The sequence below is a fragment of the Molossus molossus genome, unplaced genomic scaffold, assembly GCF_014108415.1.
Source record: "Molossus molossus isolate mMolMol1 unplaced genomic scaffold, mMolMol1.p scaffold_m16_p_7, whole genome shotgun sequence".
NCBI classification, from domain to species: Eukaryota; Metazoa; Chordata; class Mammalia; order Chiroptera; family Molossidae; genus Molossus; species Molossus molossus.
The window spans coordinates 1108474-1128544 of NW_023425401.1; the positions used below are offsets into that span (position 1 = coordinate 1108474).

At 59.7% G+C, this 20071-nt stretch overlaps 2 protein-coding genes across 2 annotated transcripts in view; both read right to left on the reverse strand.

Moving 5' to 3' along the window:
- Positions 1–4817, reverse strand: part of PKD1L1 (polycystin 1 like 1, transient receptor potential channel interacting) — a 31073-nt gene extending 26256 nt beyond the window's left edge. The window contains exons 1-2 of the mRNA XM_036247394.1: positions 4710–4817; positions 2544–2661 (exon numbers count right to left, since the gene is read on the reverse strand). Of these exons, the coding sequence (XP_036103287.1) occupies positions 2544–2628 (85 nt within the window). The 5' untranslated portion in view covers positions 2629–2661; positions 4710–4817. The remainder of the gene's footprint in view (positions 1–2543; positions 2662–4709) is intronic.
- Positions 4818–4840: 23 nt separating this feature from the next.
- On the reverse strand, positions 4841–19141 carry HUS1 (HUS1 checkpoint clamp component). Its single transcript, XM_036247316.1, has 9 exons — positions 19070–19141; positions 17499–17626; positions 16593–16769; positions 16240–16347; positions 14985–15059; positions 10938–11037; positions 9338–9457; positions 8062–8169; positions 4841–4899 (listed from the first exon to the last, which is right to left on the reverse strand). The coding sequence occupies exons 1-8, from the start codon at positions 19119–19121 to the stop codon at positions 8087–8089; spliced, it is 843 nt and encodes a 280-aa protein (XP_036103209.1). The 5' UTR covers positions 19122–19141; the 3' UTR covers positions 4841–4899; positions 8062–8086.
- Positions 19142–20071: the final 930 nt, after the last annotated feature.

Genomic DNA, 20071 nt, shown 5'->3' on the forward strand with positions numbered 1-20071 from the left:
GTGAGGGAGAGAGGAAACCTGTCGACTGCCACTCCCGCACCTGGAGCATCGACCACGCGGCCCCGGCTTCGCTCAGTGTGGGTGGTTCCTGGCACCTACGCAGGTCAGGAACAGCCCAGAGGACCCCCTGGCAGGCCCCTGCCCCTGGCTGTTGCGGCAGGTGTCACCTGGGAGACAACGCAGGTAGAAACAGAACCAGTAAGCCTCCGTGAGAAGTGTCACTGAGGGTGGAGCACATATGAGTGTCGACTAAAATCTGCGGGCCACTGTCTACAGACAGGACATTTCACCACACAGCGTCGAGGGACCCAAGGCCCTAGTCTGTCCGTCCGGAGCAGCAGTCAAGGCCATCAGGGGGTGGGGCTTGTTGGGGACGGCACAGTGCAGTGTGGTGGAAGTGGGCAGCGTGGGAGGGATACGTGGGGAACCCCTGGCAGGCAGGGAGGCTGTGGTCAGGGCTCCGGCTCCATCTGAGGAGCTCGGGACCCACTGAGGGTTCTGACGAGTGTGCCACTGGTCCAGCAGAATCTGAACAAAATCACGCGGCTGCCACGGCTGAGGTGTGTTTGAATTTACCCAAGGTTCCCACACAGATAGAACCGGTCTTCACCAGCCTGGCTCTTGGTGCAACCACCGAGCAGCCAGCAGGGGACAGACAAGGACACCGTTTAAGAAGAATTGGGGAAAAGAGGGGGGTCAAGCTCTACTTTGGCAGAGGAAGATGGTCCCTGGGCACAGCTGTCTGCTACGCTATTGAGTAATCCCAGGCTTGTCCAGCCCTCACGCTTGTCTTCCGAAGGCCAGGGAAATGAGGGACCTGAGGACCAGGACAGGGACAAAGGACTCTGTGCAAAGATCTGAGCACAGGGACCTGAGCACAGGCCAACCCACCTCTCCTCTCTACACGACCACCCCCTGGGCCCGGAGCCCCCATGTCACGTGGGGTGACATCCAGAAAACACCTCGTACATGGCCAGCCCCCAAATAACTCCCTTCCTCTGTGGTAAGTAGACTGCCCCTGACCCCGGCCCAGCTGTGCACCACAGGACAGAAGTGCCCTCCTGAGGGGAGACACAGATGATGGTTCAGTACGAGAGGCTGCTCCCTGGCCCAGGGAAGGAAGGTTTAGGCCCTCGCCTCTGGCCATTTTGGCATGGGCACCAACTGTCCCCATCACGGGGTGCTGGGCTGGCCCCCTCGTTAACTTGCACCGTTGCTGAAGGGAACCGTGCTGAGGGTGAGGCACACCCGGCCTCAGCCGCATGCCGTGACTGTCTCCCTTGCATCACCGATCTGTGCGATTCCTGCTTACGAGCAAGCGTTCCCGAGCATCACCAAGGAGCCGGCTCCGACTGTCCCACGGGGCTGCCTCTGGGGCTGCCTCAGTCCAGGGAGGTGGCAGCAGTGCAGGCGCAGAGGCCCTGGGGCACAGGCTCCCAGGGATGGCCTTCCTCAGCCCTGGGGCAGCTGCTCACTTCATCACAAGTTGGATGGGGGACATGTCCCCAAATTAAACATGAACAAGCCCTGGCCGGTTTGGCTCAGCAGTTGGAGTGTCGCCCTGTGGTCCAGAGAGACCCGGGTTCGGTTCCAGCTAAGGGCATGTGCCTCAGTTGCGGTTTATCTCCAGCCCGGGTTGGGTTGTGCGGGTGGCAGCCACTCGATGTGTCCCTTTTACATCGATGTTTCTCTCTCTCTCTCTCTCCCTCCCACTCTATCTGAACAAAAAATGGAAAAGTGTCCTCGGGTGAGGATAAAATAAATAAACAAATATGAACAAGCCCGACAGCACAAGGGACCAGGTCCAGTCTCAGGGACCCCAGTCCCAAAGGCAGGTCACCTCCCTGAAGCCGAGGCCTGGGGCAGGAGGGTGGGGATGTGACTGTGACAGCCCACGGTGCCACCCAGCCCTAGCAGGACACATGTGCAGGTTCTCGGAAAGCTGTGGAGGGTTAGAAGCCAGACCCTGGTCTCAATGACATCTCCCTGGTGCTGGGTTTGTCCCAGGCTCCACACTGGGGACCCGACAGAAAGGGACAGCCTAGCTCTGTCCCCAGTGGGCAGCGGGCAGGGCTGGGAACACCGAGGGCACCCTGGGTTCGCAGGGAGAGCGAAGGGCACTTCTCAGGGCTGAAGGCAGCCCTCAGAGGACCCTGTGCTGGCGGCTCCAGTGGTGACCTTCTGAGTTCACGGGACACCACACAGCCACTGCCACTGCAGACTCACACCCTCTGGGCAGGAAGGTGGAAATGGTGGCAGACTCGGGATGTGCCTGAACTCACAGAGACCGCCAGCGTCTGGAGCGCATCTTCGCCGTGTCGCAGGCCAGGCAGGGAGGCCCGCGTCACTGCACTCTCCTTGTCACCTCAGCACAGCCTTGAGTTAAAGCTCAGTGCTGTGCACAGTTCTTCAATCCCAGCAACTCCTTGGGAAAAACCACCTTCTCTCCACTGATACAAAGGTGGAACATTCCTTTTGAAAGAAAACCTGCCCCGTGCCTATTTTGAAATACAGCCTCTGAATCCCGAGAACAGGCAGCTCACCTTTCCTGGTCACCAGCATTACCCTTGGCTGACTCCTGGGCCGGCGGGACCGAGGTCTTTCCTGGGGTCGGCTGCTCACGACCATGGCAGTCAGCGGGCCGGCTTCCTCCGAGGTCCCCTAGAAGACAGTGAAGTGGGCAGCTGCTCCCTGCAGCCTCCACAGCGTGAGTCCCTCGTATCAGGACAGGGCCACGCCTCAGGGACAGAAATGCACTCCCCACTCCCTTCAGAGAGCTCCTCCTATCGATGCGCCGAGGTGGGGGTCCTGTGTCTGCTGGGACAGGCCACCTCTCCAGGGCACGGCAGGGACACTGAGGTCTGCTGTGGACGACGGCACTGGGCACCCTCGCTGCCCCCACTCGCCCCAGCTCTGTTTCACTTAGTGTTTCACTGAGACCCCTCTCCCGGCTGCAGGGCTGTGTGTGGGTTTGTCCTCACCCGGAGAGCCGGGGATGGAGACCAGGGTATCTGTGGCTCAAGCTGGCTCCTGGGTGGGGGGGCTCGGAAGGGTTGGGCTCAGGCACGTCTGTGTGACACTTTCTCAGGACTTCACTGTTTCCCAGACTCTGACAGGCTGGTGGGTCAGCAGAGCCCGAGCCCCTGGGGGTTTAAGGTGGCTGCTGGGTGTGACTCAGGCCTCCCACTGTCACCTGGCCCCTCCCAGGCCCTCCTTTCGCCTCGCCCTCTGGTTCCTTCCGCTGTGTCTGCTGGGGGTGAACCCCAGAGACCTCAGGAAACATGTACTTTCATTTCACCAGGGACTTGTGCCTGCAGGAAGGACCAGCGCACGCCAAGGCCCCCTGAAGCCTGTGCCCTGACCTGGAGAGAATGTGATTTTACCCTCCTGTGATTTTACAGGGAGCGGTCAGAGCCACCGGCCCACTGAGCTGGCGCCACCCCAGGTCAGAGGGCTCAGAGGGGCGATTCCTGCTCCACCTTTCCCTTCCCAGTGGGACCAGACGTACTCAACACGGCCCAGAAGTGAAGGGTGCAAGGCCGCACAGCTAACCCATGTTGCGGGCCGGTACAAGGAGCAGGGAGGTGACGGGACTAAGGGAGAATCCTCCCTGTGCGGTGCCCGCGTGCTGGCCGCAGCCGCAGAATCCTCCCTGTGTGGTGCATGCGTGCTGGCCACGGCCACAGGGCTGCCTGAGTTTAACTCAGAGGTTAGGGTCAGGGTTGGCCTCTCCATCTGATCAGCCCCATGTTGGGGCACAGTGTCCGGACACAGCTTGTCAAGCACCGGGGAGAGGTCGGGCGGCTGGCAGCCCGTGGTCTGTCACCTCAGGGTGATCCCTCTGCCACCAGCATGGCAGGACCATGAGGACAGAGGGCTGCTGTGGGTGGGGCTGGCTGGACAGCGCCACCTGGAGCTCTCGAGGTGACTTCAAGAGCAAATATTCCGAATGCACCTAGCTCAGTGGCTTCGAGATGGCTTCTTTAGAAAATCCCACGGAAGCCCCTGCTCAGGAGCTGCCAGACTCTCCAGGACGTGAGGGGCCCCTGCGGCCTAGCTGAGGACAGAAGCCTGCGTGGCAGGCAGGAGCGCGGAGCCTTCCAGAAGCAAAGCATGGACCCAGCCTCCCACCTGTCCCTTGTTCTCACTAAGCTTTTTGTTGTTGTTAATCCTCACTTGAGGATATTTTTCCATTAATTTTTAGATAGAAACAGAGTGGGAGGGAGGGAGAGACTGAGTCTGAGAGACAGGAACATCAACATGAGAGACACCTGGACTGGTTGCCTCCCACAGGACCCTGACCAGGCCAGGGATCAAACTTGAAACCCAGGTACATGCCCCTAACAGGGAATCAAACCCACAACCCTTCAGTGGGTGGGCCGCCGCTCGGACCACTGAGCCAAACTGGCCAGGGCAAGTTTTCACTAAGTTTTGATGAACAAAAACCCACTATTTGGATTTTTTAACCACAGATTCTGTTTCAGGTGTAATACCCTCCTGACTCCACAGGACACGGGGACTTAACAGACACACCTAGAGGAGACCACACTGGAGAGCAGCGACAACCAGGCCTCTTCTGTCGCAGTGCTTTGACCCTCCCAGCACCCAGCCCTCCCGGCCAGCACATGGAGCCCGGCACATTTTGGTAACTGATTGAACGCAGGCAAAAAGAAGAGGAGATTGCTAGATCTCAGTAGAAGTCCACTTACCTTTCTCCGAGTGGCTCCCAGGAATGGGCGGCAGCAGGGAAAGCAGGGCCAGGGCTGGGACCAGCAGCCCGCACCCCAGCCCCATGGCTCCTGCTCGCACCCGATCACAGCCCTGGGCCAAAGCGTGCGGGGAGAGCCTTTAAATGACTGCTCCTGGGGCAGTGGGGCAGCCGCTTCCTCCTGTTAGCACCTGTGGACAAGCACCCACTGTGAGTCCCGAGAAACATCCTCCCACAACAGGGCAGCCTCCTCCTCCTGTTAGCACCTGTGGACAAACACCCACTGTGAGTCCCCTGAGAAACATCCTCCCACAGCCAGTCTCCCCGCCCCCTCCCACAGATCAAAGTGTCCTGAATGGTGCTGATGTGACCCCCCCCGGAGGCCCAACAGCAGCTGCACTGCAGCGACCTGCTCGCCCTCCTGGGGGCCTGGTGACACAGCTGGTGCTGTCCATCAGGGACACCGAAAGCCATAGTCCAAGCTGGAGGAAACGCAAATCTGCTGCCCCTGGGACTGAGAGCGGCCACCTCGTCTGGCACAGCTCCTGACTGCTGAGTCGGCACACGGTGTAGAGAGTGTGTGTGTGTGTGTGTGTGTGTGTGTGTGTGTCTCTCCCTCCCTCCCTCCCCCGCTGGCTTCAGAACACAGTGAAATACCAGAGCTTGGTGTGCAAACACTGACAGGTGGCCCCGGAGGCGTTTGATCCTTTGGTCACCGGGAGTGGGGGGACGACTTCGGGTCCCTAACTACGCCCTCCGGCCCCTCGGCCCTCGCTCTGCAAAGACACCTGCAGTGGTTGCAGTGAGGGACACAGGGCACGGAAGGGCCTGGTGAGCATGCTGCTCTCTCAACCGCGCAGCCGGAGAGGAGTCGCCGTGACCCCGCCGCACTTGCCCTCCTCCACTGCGATGTGGACAGTGCGGCCCTCACCCCGGGGGCCACCTCGGCCCGCTCACCCGCTGCCAGCCTGGCTTTATCCTTCATCCTTTTCTTGGGAGCACTTTCCCCTAAAGCCAGTGAATAAAAACATTATTCAACAGAGGGAATCTTGTGTCTGGGTCAGCTCAAGCATGTGGTGTGAGTCACACAGTGTGTGCTGTGTGGGGGGGTGTGCACAGAGCACACAGAGAGCAACTCAACAGTGACGTCCACAGAGCCTCGGGGACAGGGGTCACAGGTGACTCCACCTCCTGGGTCAGTGACTGCACTGAGAGGCTGTGAAACCAAAGATGCTCAAGCTCCCTCGACCCCACTAGCCTGCGTGTCATCTGAACGATGCTCTGCCCACTTGGCAGCATCCACCAAGAACACGAACGCCATGAACACCTTCACTGCCTGTGCAGCGCCAGCGTCCAGCCCAGGACCCCAGGAGCGGCGTCCCCGCAGGGAGGGTGACCAGGTGCTTGGATGTCAGCCCGAGCTGCTGATGGAGGCCCTTACACTCCCTGCCTGCACAGGACGGCCCGGGAGTGAGGGCCTGGGCCTGGGGTCTGGCCCTGCGCAGTCGGTGACAGCAGGTCTGCAGTGCTGTTGTAAAGAAAACACCACTCTCCGAGATGTTTGTCTTGAAATTGGTTAGTTTTCTAATTATATCCATTCATCTAAAAAGGGACTAAACTGCCAGGTCCTTTGGGTGCTGCTCCGTTGGGCAGGGCTGTGCGTCTCCCTGGTCTGTGGGGGGAGGAGCCAGCCATTCGAGCCCAGGCAGAGGCCCGCACGTGCGCCAGCGAGTCCCGCGAGAAGCAGAAACAGACCCTATGGACACACAACGGAGAGCAAGTCTCAAGCCGTTTTAAGATCGGTGTTACTTCAGTCAACGGTACACAGAGCTGAGGGGAATTATAGCTGGTTTTATGACTAAAACTTCATGGAAACCTACTTCACTGCAGCAGGTTTGAAATTAAGATGCTCTTTCCACGTTTGCAAAATGATCAGTGAATGCTTCCTTTGAAATGTATCATTCATGATCCCGGCCACTTAGCCACAGAGCGGGAATGGGGGATAAAGCAGTCAGCATTCTGGCTTCTAACCCCATCCCAGCCACTGGCTGTATGGCCTGGGTAGGTCCCTGAACTGGGACCTGGTGGCAGGCCTCGGAGGCGGAGCTGTCCCAGCTGGGCGGCCTGGTGTCCTCAGGGTGGCACGGCAGCGGCGAGGGCTGCGCGTGTGGGCTCTTGGAGGGAACACAAAGGGATTCCGTGTCGTGCCGGCCTGAGACTCTCGCATGGTTAACTCCGGTTAGGAAGCAGCACATTACCCTCATTATACAGTCAAGACTCTCATCCAAACGTTCAAAAGTAACCGAATCCCCAGACGGCAAACCACTGGCCCATTCTCTCTAGCAGAGTCTGAGCTCGTCAGCCATGTCCGGGCAGAGGCCCCCCCGTGGAGTGGGACTACCTGGCTGCGAGTGGAAGAGAGGGAGAGGCTTCGACGGGCACGACGCCGAGTGTAAGCGCTGGTTCACGAACCTCCTGTCCCACCTGCACTAGCATTACTCCCAGAGCAGTCACTCAAGTACACTGGTTTCAGCAAATCAGAGGGAAAGCCATGAAAGAATTTTTCACTTTTGCTCACATCCCATTTCTTCCTCTTATTCTAAGCAACTGCCTTATTTCTCAATTTGTAATGAGACATGAAGATAACATGGGGCTGTCCACTGCCCGACAGGCGAGACAGTTGCTCCAGGGAAAGTGGCAGTTGGGCCTCAGGACGAGGAAGCAGGTCCACTAGCCCTGAGCAGCTGCGGCGCAGACACACTGACCGGGAAGGCTTGTTCCTCGTCAGACACACAGGTGCTCCTTCCGAAGGACAGGTCCCACGCACGGGAGAGAAGCGTGACCTGGGCCCACCCTGGTCTCAGGAGGACCCTGGGGCAGCTGCAGAGCTTCATGGGCATCACGAGGTCCCACACTGCAGCTCGAGCCGGAGAGGTTCTGAGCAACCTGGGGGGCAGAAGGGCCATCCCCGCCTTCCTGGGCCCCAGAACGAGGAAGACAGAGCACAGGGCAAGGGGAGTGCTCCAGGGCTGTCCTGCCAGAGTGATGGCCACAGCAGCCGAGCTGCAGACGGTGCCTGGGGAGTGCATGTCAGCATGGCAGGTAGGGGGTCGTGACAGCGTCAACACAAAATGCTGTCTGAAGTCTGACAAATAAATGCTCTTTCAGCATCTTCAGAGCAAAACAAATCAGACATGAGAACACAGAAGTAAAACAAAGTAACCTGTTTATCCAACTGTTTCATTAATTCAATTTCTAGTTAGAATATGATAGAGGGAGAAAGGGGGAACATGTGGATTCATGCCGGGTGAGGACAGACGAGGACCGCACCCCCTGCCGGTCCGGGCCGTCACCTGGGCTCCTCCGCGATCTGCGGCGCTACGACAAGGCTGGGATGAAGTACTGCAGGGACACGTCCTCGTGCAGCAAATCGAAGTGAACCATCTTGTGACTCACCACATCTGTGGACAGAAGACACCGTTCCCGTGGAGCCCCGCACACGGGTCCCCCCCCCGAGTCCTGGGCCATGAAGGTGCCGCCTGCTCCTGGTGCGCCCAGCCCCCGGGGGTGGTTTGCGAAGTCAAGGTTGGGCACTGCCAGGGGAAGGCAAATCCCACACAGAGGCACAAAGCAGGTGGGCGCCCAGAGAGGGGTGGTCGAAGAGCAGCCAGGACCTGACCACGGACCTGGGGCAGGGAGGGGCAGCCGCCCCGGAGGGACTGCAGGGGCCAGAAGGAGGCGGGCAGCGAGGATGCACAGTGACAGAACACTCTTGCCCTCTGTGGAGGCCCTGCCTCTCAGCCCCACAACATGCCAGAGTCCAGGCCAAAGCCTCTGCGGATGCAGCACAGGGGACAGAGACCCCCCATCACCCACCCAGGCCGCCCACTGCACCCAGGCTGCTCCTTGCGGTCCCTCCTCCAGCCATCACCCACCCAGGCTGCTCCCGCCTGTGGTCCCTCCTCCAGCCATCACCCACCCAGGCTGCTCCCGCCTGTGGTCCCTCCTCCAGCCATCACCCACCCAGGCTGCTCCGCCTGTGGTCCCTCCTCCAGCCTCTCATGCTAAAGGGCTGATCCTTGACACAACCATCTAGAATTTCCATCCCTTCTCTACAGAGTGCTGATTACGAGGCCCACTCCTGGGCTCCCTGTCTCAGCTCTGCTCGCTGGGGCCTAGAGCCCGCGGCAGCTGTCACAGGGGCACTTCCGCCCAAGGCGAGCTTCCTTTCAGGGCTGAGAGCTCAGCAGCAAGAGGGGCGAGTCAGCCCTTCCTCAGGTGCGGCTGCTGAGTGCGGTGCTGAGGCCAAGGGGAGAGGGAGAGGACAGACAGCAGGTTGAGACACGGGAAGGAAACGAGGGCATCGTGGGTCCCAGCCAGGTAGTAGCTGGGCTCCGGGACATCAGGTCCGGTGAAGAGAGGACGGGACCGTCAACACACTCTCCCTTGGCCTCTCCAGGCGCAGACCAGCTCCGATGCCTCTGGCCTGGGAAAACCTGAACATCGGCCGGCCTGGACAACCAGAGGCCACCTGACCGAGCTGCCACGTGTTTACAAGACCACATAATGCCTAGGAGACGACAGCTGACACAGCATGTGGAATGTGGAAACACTCCAAGTGCAACTCACTGCAGACACCCTTGGTGGGGTTCACTTGCTGTCCAGCAAGAAACTGCAGGAACTTCCGGATGTCTACGTGCACCTCCGCCATCTCTGCCGGGCTCCTGTCCTGGGACACACCTTCAGAGGCTAAAGCAACAGGCACATCGTTGGGGGTGAAAGGGATCAAGAGGCAGCCCAATGACTGTTTGCTGCAATAAGCCGGTTGCGTCGCCCTGACGCCAGCATGCTGGAGTCGGTGACATGGTCATTCATTGAGCAAGTTACCAAGCCCTGACTCGGGAATACTACGCCACCTCCAGGGCTCTCCACTGCAGGGCTGAGATGCAACCCAACCTCCCCTTAGGTCAAAGGAGATGGCACCCCTCAGTCCGCGTCTGTCTAGTTAACGCAACGTTAGTCCACTTCCGTCTAGTTAATGCCACCTTAGTCCACTTCCGTCTAGTTAACACCACGTTAGTCCACTTCCGTCTACTTAATGCCACGTTAGTACTCTTCGTCTAGTTAGCACCACGTTAGTCCACTTCCGTCTAGTTAACGCCATGTTAGTACTCTTTGTCTAGTTAATGCCACCTTAGTACTCTTCATCTAGTTCATACCACATTAGTCCACTTCTGTCTAGTTAATGCCACATTAGTACTCTTTCTAGTTAATACCACATTAATACTTGTCTAGTTAAGACCACATCAGTACTCTTCGTCTAGTTAACGCCACGTCAGTAGTCTTCGTCTATTTAATGCTAAGTTAATCCTCTTCCGTCTAGTTAACACAAGGCCTCATTCCAGAACAAAAGGAAAAACTTCCCACTCTGGAAAGCATCAAAGTGAGACCCCCTTGTGGTTCATTAAAACAAGGTGAGTGAGACCAGAGTGAGTCGTCTCGCTCAGCTGCCATCAAAGCCTTGCCCACGTGGACCTCACCTGCTGCACAGCACCCCCCCACAGGGATGTCCCAGCCTCGCAGCAACACTGAAATGTGCCCAAGCGCCCCCGAGCGACATGTCAGTTCTGAAAGTGGCAGGGGCCTGGTGCATCTGTTTGGGACACACAAGTGACTAAAAGGGTTTCACATCACTTTCCCAGGTCCTCGGCCTCACTCCCTCTGCCCACCGCCCCCCGCCCCCACTCTGTGACTGCCCCACAGGCTCCAATTGCGTCAACCGCCCTTGTTCCCCGAGGCTCCTTATCCCTTGTATGAGACAATCGATCACGTGAGAAAAGTCTAATTTGCTAACCTAATTTTGTAAGTGTTAAAGAGACCAAAGTAGGTGAAAATAAGAAATGTCATCTACCTTTCTGGCTGCACTTCAGGTGAGAACCTGCCATCTTTTAGCAGCAGAAACAGGGACTTAAGGCTGGCAGGGCCCTGGGAGATCACTGGCCTCGGCCCCAGGTCCCGACCCTGGGCCACCCTTCTGTTCCAGTGCAGGCTCCTCTGCCCGGGAGGCCCACCTTCTCACACCGCACCCACTGCAGCCGCAGGTGAGCCAGCCTGTTGTCTGTTTTCTCCCCAAGCATCACCCACATTTTAACTCTTCTCATTATTTAGAGGCCTCAGTAAGGTATGAAACAATTTTTCAGAAGCAAAACACAACACACCAGAAACGTACCTGATGGGGGATTTCCAAGATCTTTGAAATGAGTTGTGACACACACTAGTTCAGATTCTATTTTCAAGTTCAAGTCTCCGTTTAGGTTTGCTTCGATGATCTGAAAATGCAGTATTTCACACAGTTTTATCCTCACCCAAGGACCTTTTCCTTTTTTGCATTTATCTTCAGATAGAACGGCAGGGAGAGAGGGAGAAAGAGAGAGAAACATTGATGTGAGAGAGACACATTGACAAGTTGCCACCCACACAACCCCAATCGAGGCGGGGGATGAACTGCAACCAAGGTACATGCCCTTAGCGGGAACCAAACCCCGGACTCTCTGGTCCACGGGCCAACGCTCTAACTGCTGAGCCAAACTGGCCAGGGCTTTCACACAGTTTTTTTGTTTGTTTGTTTTTTTATCCTCATTCGAGGACATTTTTCCAGTTTTTGTTCAGATAGAGTGGGAGGGAGAGAGAGGGAGAGAGAGAAACATCGACGTGAAAGGGACACATCGAGTGGCTGCCACCCGCATGACCCAACCAGACCCGGCCGGGGACCACCTGCAACTGAGGTACGTGCCCTTAGCAGGAACCGAACCCCGGTCTCTCTAGACCGCAGGCCAACACTCTAACTGCTGAGCAAACCGGCCAGGGCTCACACAGTTTTAAATAACAAAAGGAAAGCAAAAAAATATTTAAAACACCCAGACATCAGCTGCCTTCACAGGTGCCGAGGGAGCCCCACAAACCCGTAGGACAGTCCTGACAGCATAGAGACCGGCACGGACGGCATCACAGCAGAGGAGACAGGCTGGAGGACCGGGATCTCAGAAACCCCACAGGGAAGAGCCCTCAGAGTGGAGAACTCCACAGGGACACCTGCAAACAGGTGGAACTGGGCTCTGCCAGGAGGCTGGTGGGTGGGACCTGGGAGGCCTGGCTCCTTGACAGGAGAAGAAACGTCGAGAGAAGTCCTGCTGAAGAGGACGGCACCCTAGGATTACAAGGGAGGGGACAAGGGAATGGGCTGGGCCCCGAAGTCCCACAGAGGAGGCCACAGGGTGCTGTGGGCCTCTCCCCAGGCTCCTCCGCTGACTCATCCGCTGCACAGAAAGAACAAACAATCGTCCTCAGGCGATTGCCCTGCCTCTCCAGGGCTCTACAGCTCTCCCAAGGCCCCCAGGGCATCCCCCGAGGACGCGTCTAACTTGACAATGGACAAACAGCAAGACAGACCAAGCACTGGAGCACTGATGTCGGAGCGGTTCCCACTGACTCACCAAAAGCCAATGAACTGAGACTACGCTATGCCTTGGAAGAAACTTACTCTTAAGTGAGTACAACTGTGAAGATGAAATGGCCCATAAACACTTTCTCGGCTTCAGAAAACTTTGCAATTCCAAAGATCTCTGCAAGTTGAATTCCATTCCCGGACATGGGACAACAGGTTAACACCACCGGGTTGCAGTCCCACAGCAGCATCTGGGACACAAACAGTGTCCCCTCCCAGGAAGCTGGCAGGTCAGCAGGGGTCTGAGACACTAGAGGTAACTCATGTAGCGCTGAGCACTCAGAGGAGGAGGGTCTGAAAGCTGCCCAGCAGCGCGAGAAGGTCTGGGAGCTATGGTGACAAGGCCAAGTGCTTTCAGGGTAAGACAGCGAGACAGAACCAGGAAGGAACTGGCGCTGTGGGAAGGACAAGCGTCCAGGAGGTCCTGCAGGGAGGGTGTGGCCGCAGGACAGTGATGAGGGTTGCAGAGGGTGGAAATCAAACGTTTTTGCTTCATCAGGACAGTGGTTTTTAAAAGCGTCAAGGACGCCCTGGCCGGTTTGGCTTAGCGGTTAGAGCGTCGGTCTGCGGTCCCAAGAGACCCGGGTTCGGTTCCCGCTAAGGGCATGCACTTGGGTTGCAGTTTGTCCCCAGCTCTGCTTGGGTCGTGCGGGTAGCAGCCACTCGATGTGTCCCTTTCACATCGATGTTTCTCTCTCTCTCCCTCCCACTCTATCTGAATAAAAAAATGGAAAAATGTCCTCGGATGAGGATTAAAAAAAAAAAAAAAAGATTTAAAAGCGTCAAGGACACAAATTAAAACAACAATGGCCCTGGCCGGTTTGGCTCAGCGGTTAGAGCGTCGGCCTGCGGTCCGGAGAGACCCGGGTTCGGTTCCCGCTAAGGGCACGTGGCTCGGTTGCAGTTTGTCCCCGGCCCTGGTTGGTCGTGCGGTGGCAGCCACTCGATGTGTCCCTTTCACATCGATGTTTCTCTCTCTCTCTATCTCTTCCTCTCTCTCCCTCCCACTTTATCTGTACAAAAAATGGAAAAATGTCCTCGGGTGAGGATAAAAAAATAAATAAATAAAATAAAATAAAATAAATAAAACAACAATGAGGTATCACCTCACACCTGTCAGAATGGCCGCAATCAACAAATCATCAAACAACAAGTGTTGGCGAGGATGTGGAGAAAAGGGGACTCTAGTACACTGCTGGTGGGAATGCAGACTGGTGCAGCCGCTATGGAAAACAATATGGTGCTACCTCAAAAAATTAAAAATTGAACTTCCATTTGACCCAGTGATCCTACTGCTGGGAATATACCCTAAGAAGCCTGAAACACCAATCAGGAAGAATATATGTACCCCCATGTTCATAGCAGCACTATTTACAATAGCTAAGATCTGGAAACAGCCCAAGTGTCCACCAGTAGACGAATGGATAAAAAAGCTGTGGTACATATACACAATGGAGTACTATGCAGCGGTAAGAAAGAAAGATCTCTTATCCTTTGAGACGACATGGAGGGACCTGGAAAGTATTATCCTAAGTGAAAGAAGCCAAGCAGAAAAAGACAAATACCACATGATCTCACTTATATACGGAATATAATGAACATAAAGTCTGAGGAATACGGTAGACCCAGACACATGCAAGTAGGGCACAGACTGACATCCCTCAGAAGAGGGGATGGGGGGTGGGGGGGGTGGGAAGAGATAAACCACAGAACTTATATGCATGTATGCATGACCAATGGACATGGACAACTAAGCCGGGGACAGGGTGGAGGGGGGGGTGGGGTGGGGGGTGCCAATGGGGTAAAAAGGTAAAATATCTGTAACAAAAAAATAAATAAAAATTCATAAAAAAAAAAAATAAAAGCGTCAAGGACAGCCCTGGCCAGTTTGGCTCAGCGGTTGAGTGTCAGCCTGCAGACCAGAGAGTCTGGGTTCGGTTCCTGCTAGGGGCACGTGCCACAAAAAAAATAAAATAAAATAAAAGCGTCAAGGACAGAATGAAGTGTTTGGGCTGAGTGGAGGAAGGGTTCAGGAGGACCTGCTGTAGATGAGGACCACCCACCCCACGCCCACCGCAGCCCCGCGCTGCCCTGCTGCAGCCCAGCACGAAGCACAGAAGAGACACGAGAGTGTGGAGAGCGAGACGCTTGGCCAGGAGGAGCTTCGTCCTGGCTCACAGGACACGCAACTCTCTGCCGATATCAGCATCTCATAGACAATGTACACACTGCCCTGGCAGGTCTGACTCAGTGGTTAGAGCGTCGGCCTTTGGACAGAAGAGCAGTGGGTTCGAGTCCGGTGAAGGGCGCATACGTTGGTTGAGGTTCGGTCCCTGGCCCTCATTGGGGTTGTGTGGGAAGCAACCAATCGATGCGCCTCTCTCACATCGATGTTTCGGTGGAGTACTAGCTCGCACGCTCTCTCTCCCCATCCCACTCTATCTGAAGATAAATGGAAAAATATCCTTGGGTGAGGATTAAAAAATAAAAGAAAATGCACACAACAGCAGACGAAGCAGAACGTTCTGTCCTGACGGAAGAAAGGAGCCAGCACTGTTGCGCCGCAGCTAATACACTGGAAGTGCAAATGCGCATCATCGGGGCAGATGCAGACCCTCTCCCCAGGGAGGCGCTGGAGAGCGCCAGGGCAGGTTCCCGGACACCTGGAAGGCTAGTGAGGGCCTGTGCTGAGCGTCAAGAAGCCCACGCCTCGGGCAGGCACACGGCCTGAAGGGACACTCAGAGCTCTTTTCTAAAGAAGTTGTAACTTACGAGGTGATTGCTGATATTTTTCATTTTTTCCACAACGCTCTTCATAGTCTTCAACACGGGCAAATAAATACTCACCTAGAAGCCCAATGAGAAAAACCAAAGTGTGAAAATGTTAGTCTACCCAGGGGCTGACCGGTGCGTGCTCACTGCCTAGGTTGGGGATGCGTGTATGCTTAGAAGCTCTGGAATCCTGCGTTTTTAAACTGTCTGGCTAAAGTTCTTTTTAAAATATGGAAAGAAGCCCTGGCCAGTTTGGCTCAGCAGTTAGAGCATTGGCCTGCAGTCCAGAGAGACCCGGGTTTGGTTCCCGCTAAGGGCATGTGCCTTGGTCGCAGTTTGTCCCCGGGCCCTGGTTGGGTCGTGCGGGAGGCAGCCACTCAATGTATCCCTTTCACGTTGATGTTTCTCTTCTCTATCTCTCTTCCTCTCTCTCCCTTCCACTCTGAGCAAAAAATGGAAAAATGTCCTCGGATAAGGATAAAAAAGTAAATAAATAATAAAATAAATAAAATAGGGAAAGCAAAACAATCAGATAGTCTCACTAACTCACGCCTCCCTATGGTACCTCCGAGACATGTCCCTGTGGACTGCCACCCTCCAGCTAGGGGCCCTGTGTGTGCCCAGGGGAACCAGCTGTCCTCTGGGGGGTGCACCCAGGACTCAGGTCTTTCTACCCAAAAAAGCATCTCAAGGAAGTCCCTGCACCAGTGTCAGACAGGGTTCCCGACAAGGCTCAAGACAGGGCTGCTCCCCAGGCGGTGAAGACACGCCCTCGACTGAAACTCCACCCCGTTTTCTTCATTGCTCCTCCAATACATCTGAGCAAGAGGCAAAGGAGCCTCAGCATCAGCGTTACTCCCCGTTGTTCTGGGATTCCTGTCAGCAGGACTGAAGTGGCCTCTCCCCTTGGTGTCACACCCTGGACATCACAAGATGAGGGATAAGCAATCACTTTCTGTGAAACCCAAACTGGTGCCTAAGGCCAGCAGTTCTGAAGAAAGGATGGTCCGGCACAGGACTTCCTTAGTGCGGGTGAGTTTGAGGTGCAATGACTGGGCGGGACATCCATTCCTGCCACATCAGCGCTGTTTTAGGGACTTTGCATGAACAGCCAAAGGCAAACATTTCCTCCCTGGAGCATCTTTGAAAATGAGTATCATCTCCCAACACAACGTATGCACAGACTGTAGCTCAGATCGGGGGTTCACATGAGGCCACCTCGCGCGGTGGAGCAGCAGGGCTGTGCGTCACTCACGTCACAGTCTGGGACTGTGGGTTCTTGCAGGTTCTTCCACAGCTTCCTGGGGATGACCTTGATGGGGATGTCGTGGGTCACCATGCGGCTACTGCTGGACACAGACACCTGCGAGAGAAGAATCGTGAAGGAAACAAAGAAGGACGGGAGGACAAACGGTAAAGCTGAAACACCGGATCCAGGGGGATGTTCTCAGTTCGTTCACGGAACCCACGCGGGCGGGTCTGGCGGGTCAGGAGGGGAGGCGGGGTCCAGCGGGACGCCTGCTCCAGCTGGCCTTTCACTGGGCGACCAGGCCCCTTCCCGCGGTAAAGCCGGCCTGGGGCCCACGCAGCGGGGCGCCCTCCCCTCACCAGCTCGATGGAGACGGTCAGGCAGGGGAAGTGCCTGTTGGTCAGCTTGACTTTCAGGGCTCTGGCGTTCTGCGCCGTTCTCAAGGCTCGAGAGAGATTCTCCGTCGTGAGCTCCACGTAGATCTCGTTGTTCTCCTGGGAGACGCCCTCCATCTGGAACTCGCTGAAGAAGTTCTCCTGCGGGGCCACGGGCCATGGGGTCCCCTGCGCCCGCTGGGGGGTGGGGGGCGGGGGCTCTGCTCACCTGCGGCAGCTGGGGGGGGCGGGCTGGGGGGGCGGGGGCTCTGCTCACCTGCGGCAGCTGGGGGGCGGGCTGGGGGACGGGGGCTCTGCTCACCTGCGGCAGCTGGGAGGGGCAGGCTGGGGGGGCGGGGGCTCCTGCCGCAGCTGGGGAGGGGCGGGCTGGGGGGGGCGGGGGCTCTGCTCACCTGCGGCAGCTGGGGGGGGGGCGGGCTGGGGGGCGGGGGCTCTGCTCACCTGCGGCAGCTGGGAGGGGCAGGCTGGGGGGGCGGGGGCTCCTGCCGCAGCTGGGGAGGGGCGGGCTGGGGGGGCGGGGGCTCTGCTCACCTGCGGCAGCTGGGGAGGGGCGGGCTGGGGGGGCGGGGGCTCTGCTCACCTGCGGCAGCTGGGGAGGGGCAGGCTGGGGGGGCGGGGGCTCCTGCCGCAGCTGGGGAGGGGCGGGCTGGGGGGGCGGGGGCTCTGCTCACCTGCGGCAGCTGGGGAGGGGCGGGCTGGGGGGGGCGGGGGCTCTGCTCACCTGCGGCAGCTGGGGGGGCGAGCTGGGGGGGCGGGCTGGGGGGGCGGGGGCTCTGCTCACCTGCGGCAGCTGGGGGGGCGAGCTGGGGGGGCGGGCTGGGGGGGCGGGGGCTCTGCTCACCTGCGCCCACTGGGGGGGGCTCTGCTCACCTGCGGCAGCTCGCACCACATGCTGACCCCGCCGCCCGCCGCCGTGTCGGGCAGGATGAAGTTGAGCTTGTGCGGGCGGATGCGCAGGGTGCAGGCCCGGGCCAGCTTGGCCACCATGCAGCTGACGCCTGCGGGGCGAGCGCGGTCACTGCGGCCTCCCGGTCACCCGGCCACCGGCGCGGCGGGCACCACTCGAGAGCAGGTCCGCGCCCAGAAACCACCTCGGCAGGGCCAGGAGGCCGCGGGCCGGGTCGGGGCTCAACCTCCGGGGTGTGCGCCGCTGCCCACGGCCCGTCCCCGCGCCCGTCAGCCCCGCGCAGCCCCCCAGCCCCTCAGCCCCGCGCAGCCCCTCAGCCCCGCGCAGCCCCTCAGCCCCGCGCAGCCCCCCAGCCCCCCCAGCCCCGCGCAGCCCCTCAGCCCCGCGCAGCCCCCCAGCCCCTCAGCCCCGCGCAGCCCCCCAGCCCCCCAGCCCCGCGCAGCCCCCCAGCCCCTCAGCCCCGCGCAGCCCCTCAGCCCCGCGCAGCCCCCCAGCCCCTCAGCCCCGCGCAGCCCCCCAGCCCCCCAGCCCCGCGCAGCCCCTCAGCCCCGCGCAGCCCCCCAGCCCCTCAGCCCCGGCCCCCCCGCCCCCCAGCCCCGCGCAGCCCCCCAGCCCCTCAGCCCGCGCAGCCCCTCAGCCCCCCAGCCCCGCGCAGCCCCTCAGCCCCCCAGCCCCGCGCAGCCCCCAGCCCCTCAGCCTCCGCGCAGCCCGCTCCGAGCCCCCCAGCCCCCGCGCAGCCCCCCAGCCCCTCAGCCCGCGCAGCCCCTCAGCCCCGTGCAGCCCCCAGCCCCGCGCAGCCCCTCAGCCCCGCAGCCCCTCAGCCCCCCAGCCCCGCAGCCCCTCAGCCCCGCGCAGCCCCTCAGCCCCGCAGCCCCTCAGCCCCTCAGCCCCGCGCAGCCCCTCAGCCCCGCGCTGCCCCTCAGCCCCTCAGCCCCGCGCTGCCCCTCAGCCCCCGCAGCCCCCCAGCCCCGCAGCCCCTCAGCCCCGCGCTGCCCCTCAGCCCCTCAGCCCCGCGCTGCCCCCCAGCCCCGCAGCCCCTCAGACCCGCGCTGCCCCTCAGCCCCTCAGCCCCGCGCTGCCCCTCAGCCCCTCAGCCCCGCGCAGCCCCCCAGCCCCGCAGCCCCTCAGCCCCGCGCTGCCCCTCAGCCCCTCAGCCCCGCGCAGCCCCCCAGCCCCTCAGCCCCGCGCTGCCCCTCAGCCCGTCAGCCCCGCGCTGCCCCTCAGCCCCGCGCAGCCCCTCAGCCCCGCGCAGCCCCCCAGCCCCGCAGCCCCTCAGCCCCGCGCTGCCCCTCAGCCCCTCAGCCCCGCGCAGCCCCTCAGCCCCGCGCAGCCCCGCGCAGCCCCCCAGCCCCTCAGCCCCGCGCTGCCCCTCAGCCCCGCGCTGCCCCTCAGCCCCTCAGCCCCGCGCAGCCCCCCCAGCCCCGCAGCCCCTCAGCCCCGCCCGCCGTCCCCGCAGGAAGCCCGCCGCCCTCCGCCTGCCGGCCCGCCCTCCCCTCGCTCCTCTCTGCACCCCGGGCGGCCGCGACCCGCTCACGCGTGAAGTGGTTCAGACAGGCCGCGTCCACGATCTTGGCGCGAAACTTCATGACGGACACACCCCCGGGGAGCGCTGTCCGCGGCGGACTGGAGTCCCGCCCTCCGTGTCCGGCCGGAAACGCTGCCGCGCGCTCGTAGGTTCCGCCCGGCTCTCCCGCCCCGCCCTGCGCAGGCTCCGCCCCGGGAGGCCGGCGGGTCCCGGGACACGCCCCCCGGGGCGACCGGCACCTGCTCCAGGAACGCGGCGTCCTCCCCCCCGGTGTGCGAAGCGGTTCCGAGGACTAAGGGACGCGCGGCCCACTGCCAGGTCTGTCGGAACCTCAGACATGCAACACCTTCCGGGATCGGGGGCCCAGGGCCGGGCCGAGGGGCGCCCCTCCGCGCCGGGCCCGCCCCGCCCTGGAGCGCCGCGCGGGCGGAGGCTGTCACGTGGTTTCCGTGACCGGTCCAGACGGCGCTGACCTCGGGTTTCCCGCGCTGCCCCCGACCCGCCCCGCCGAGTCCCGGGAACGGCGCGGGGACGGGAGCCGAACGGAACCGTGTCCGCCGTGGCTCTTTCGGGACAAGCTTATCCCTGCGAACAGCGCGTGTTTATCGTTATCATGTATGTTTGTTACGATGTCCCTCCTTCCCCCGGTGACGCCCTCCTCCTGATCCGCCCTCCGCGCTGTGTGTGTTTTCAGGTGATTTCTTAGAGAAAGAGGAAGGGAAACATCCATCGGCTGCGTCCTGCGCACCCCCCTCCCCACTGGGTCCCCAGCCCCGGCAGGTGCCCCGACCAGGAGTGGAACCAGGACCTCAGTCCACGGAGCCACACCGGTGGGCCACCGTGTGTGGTGTTTCCTGTGCTTGGAAATAGGAGCCTGCAGTTTGCTTTTAACTTGACGTGGAAGCTAGATTCCTACAACGGTGCTGTTTTAAGACTACGGCAGGAAGCCAAGTTCCTGTCTGCATTGCTGCAGACCAGTGCTGGCAAACCAAACACCATATAATGTCACAT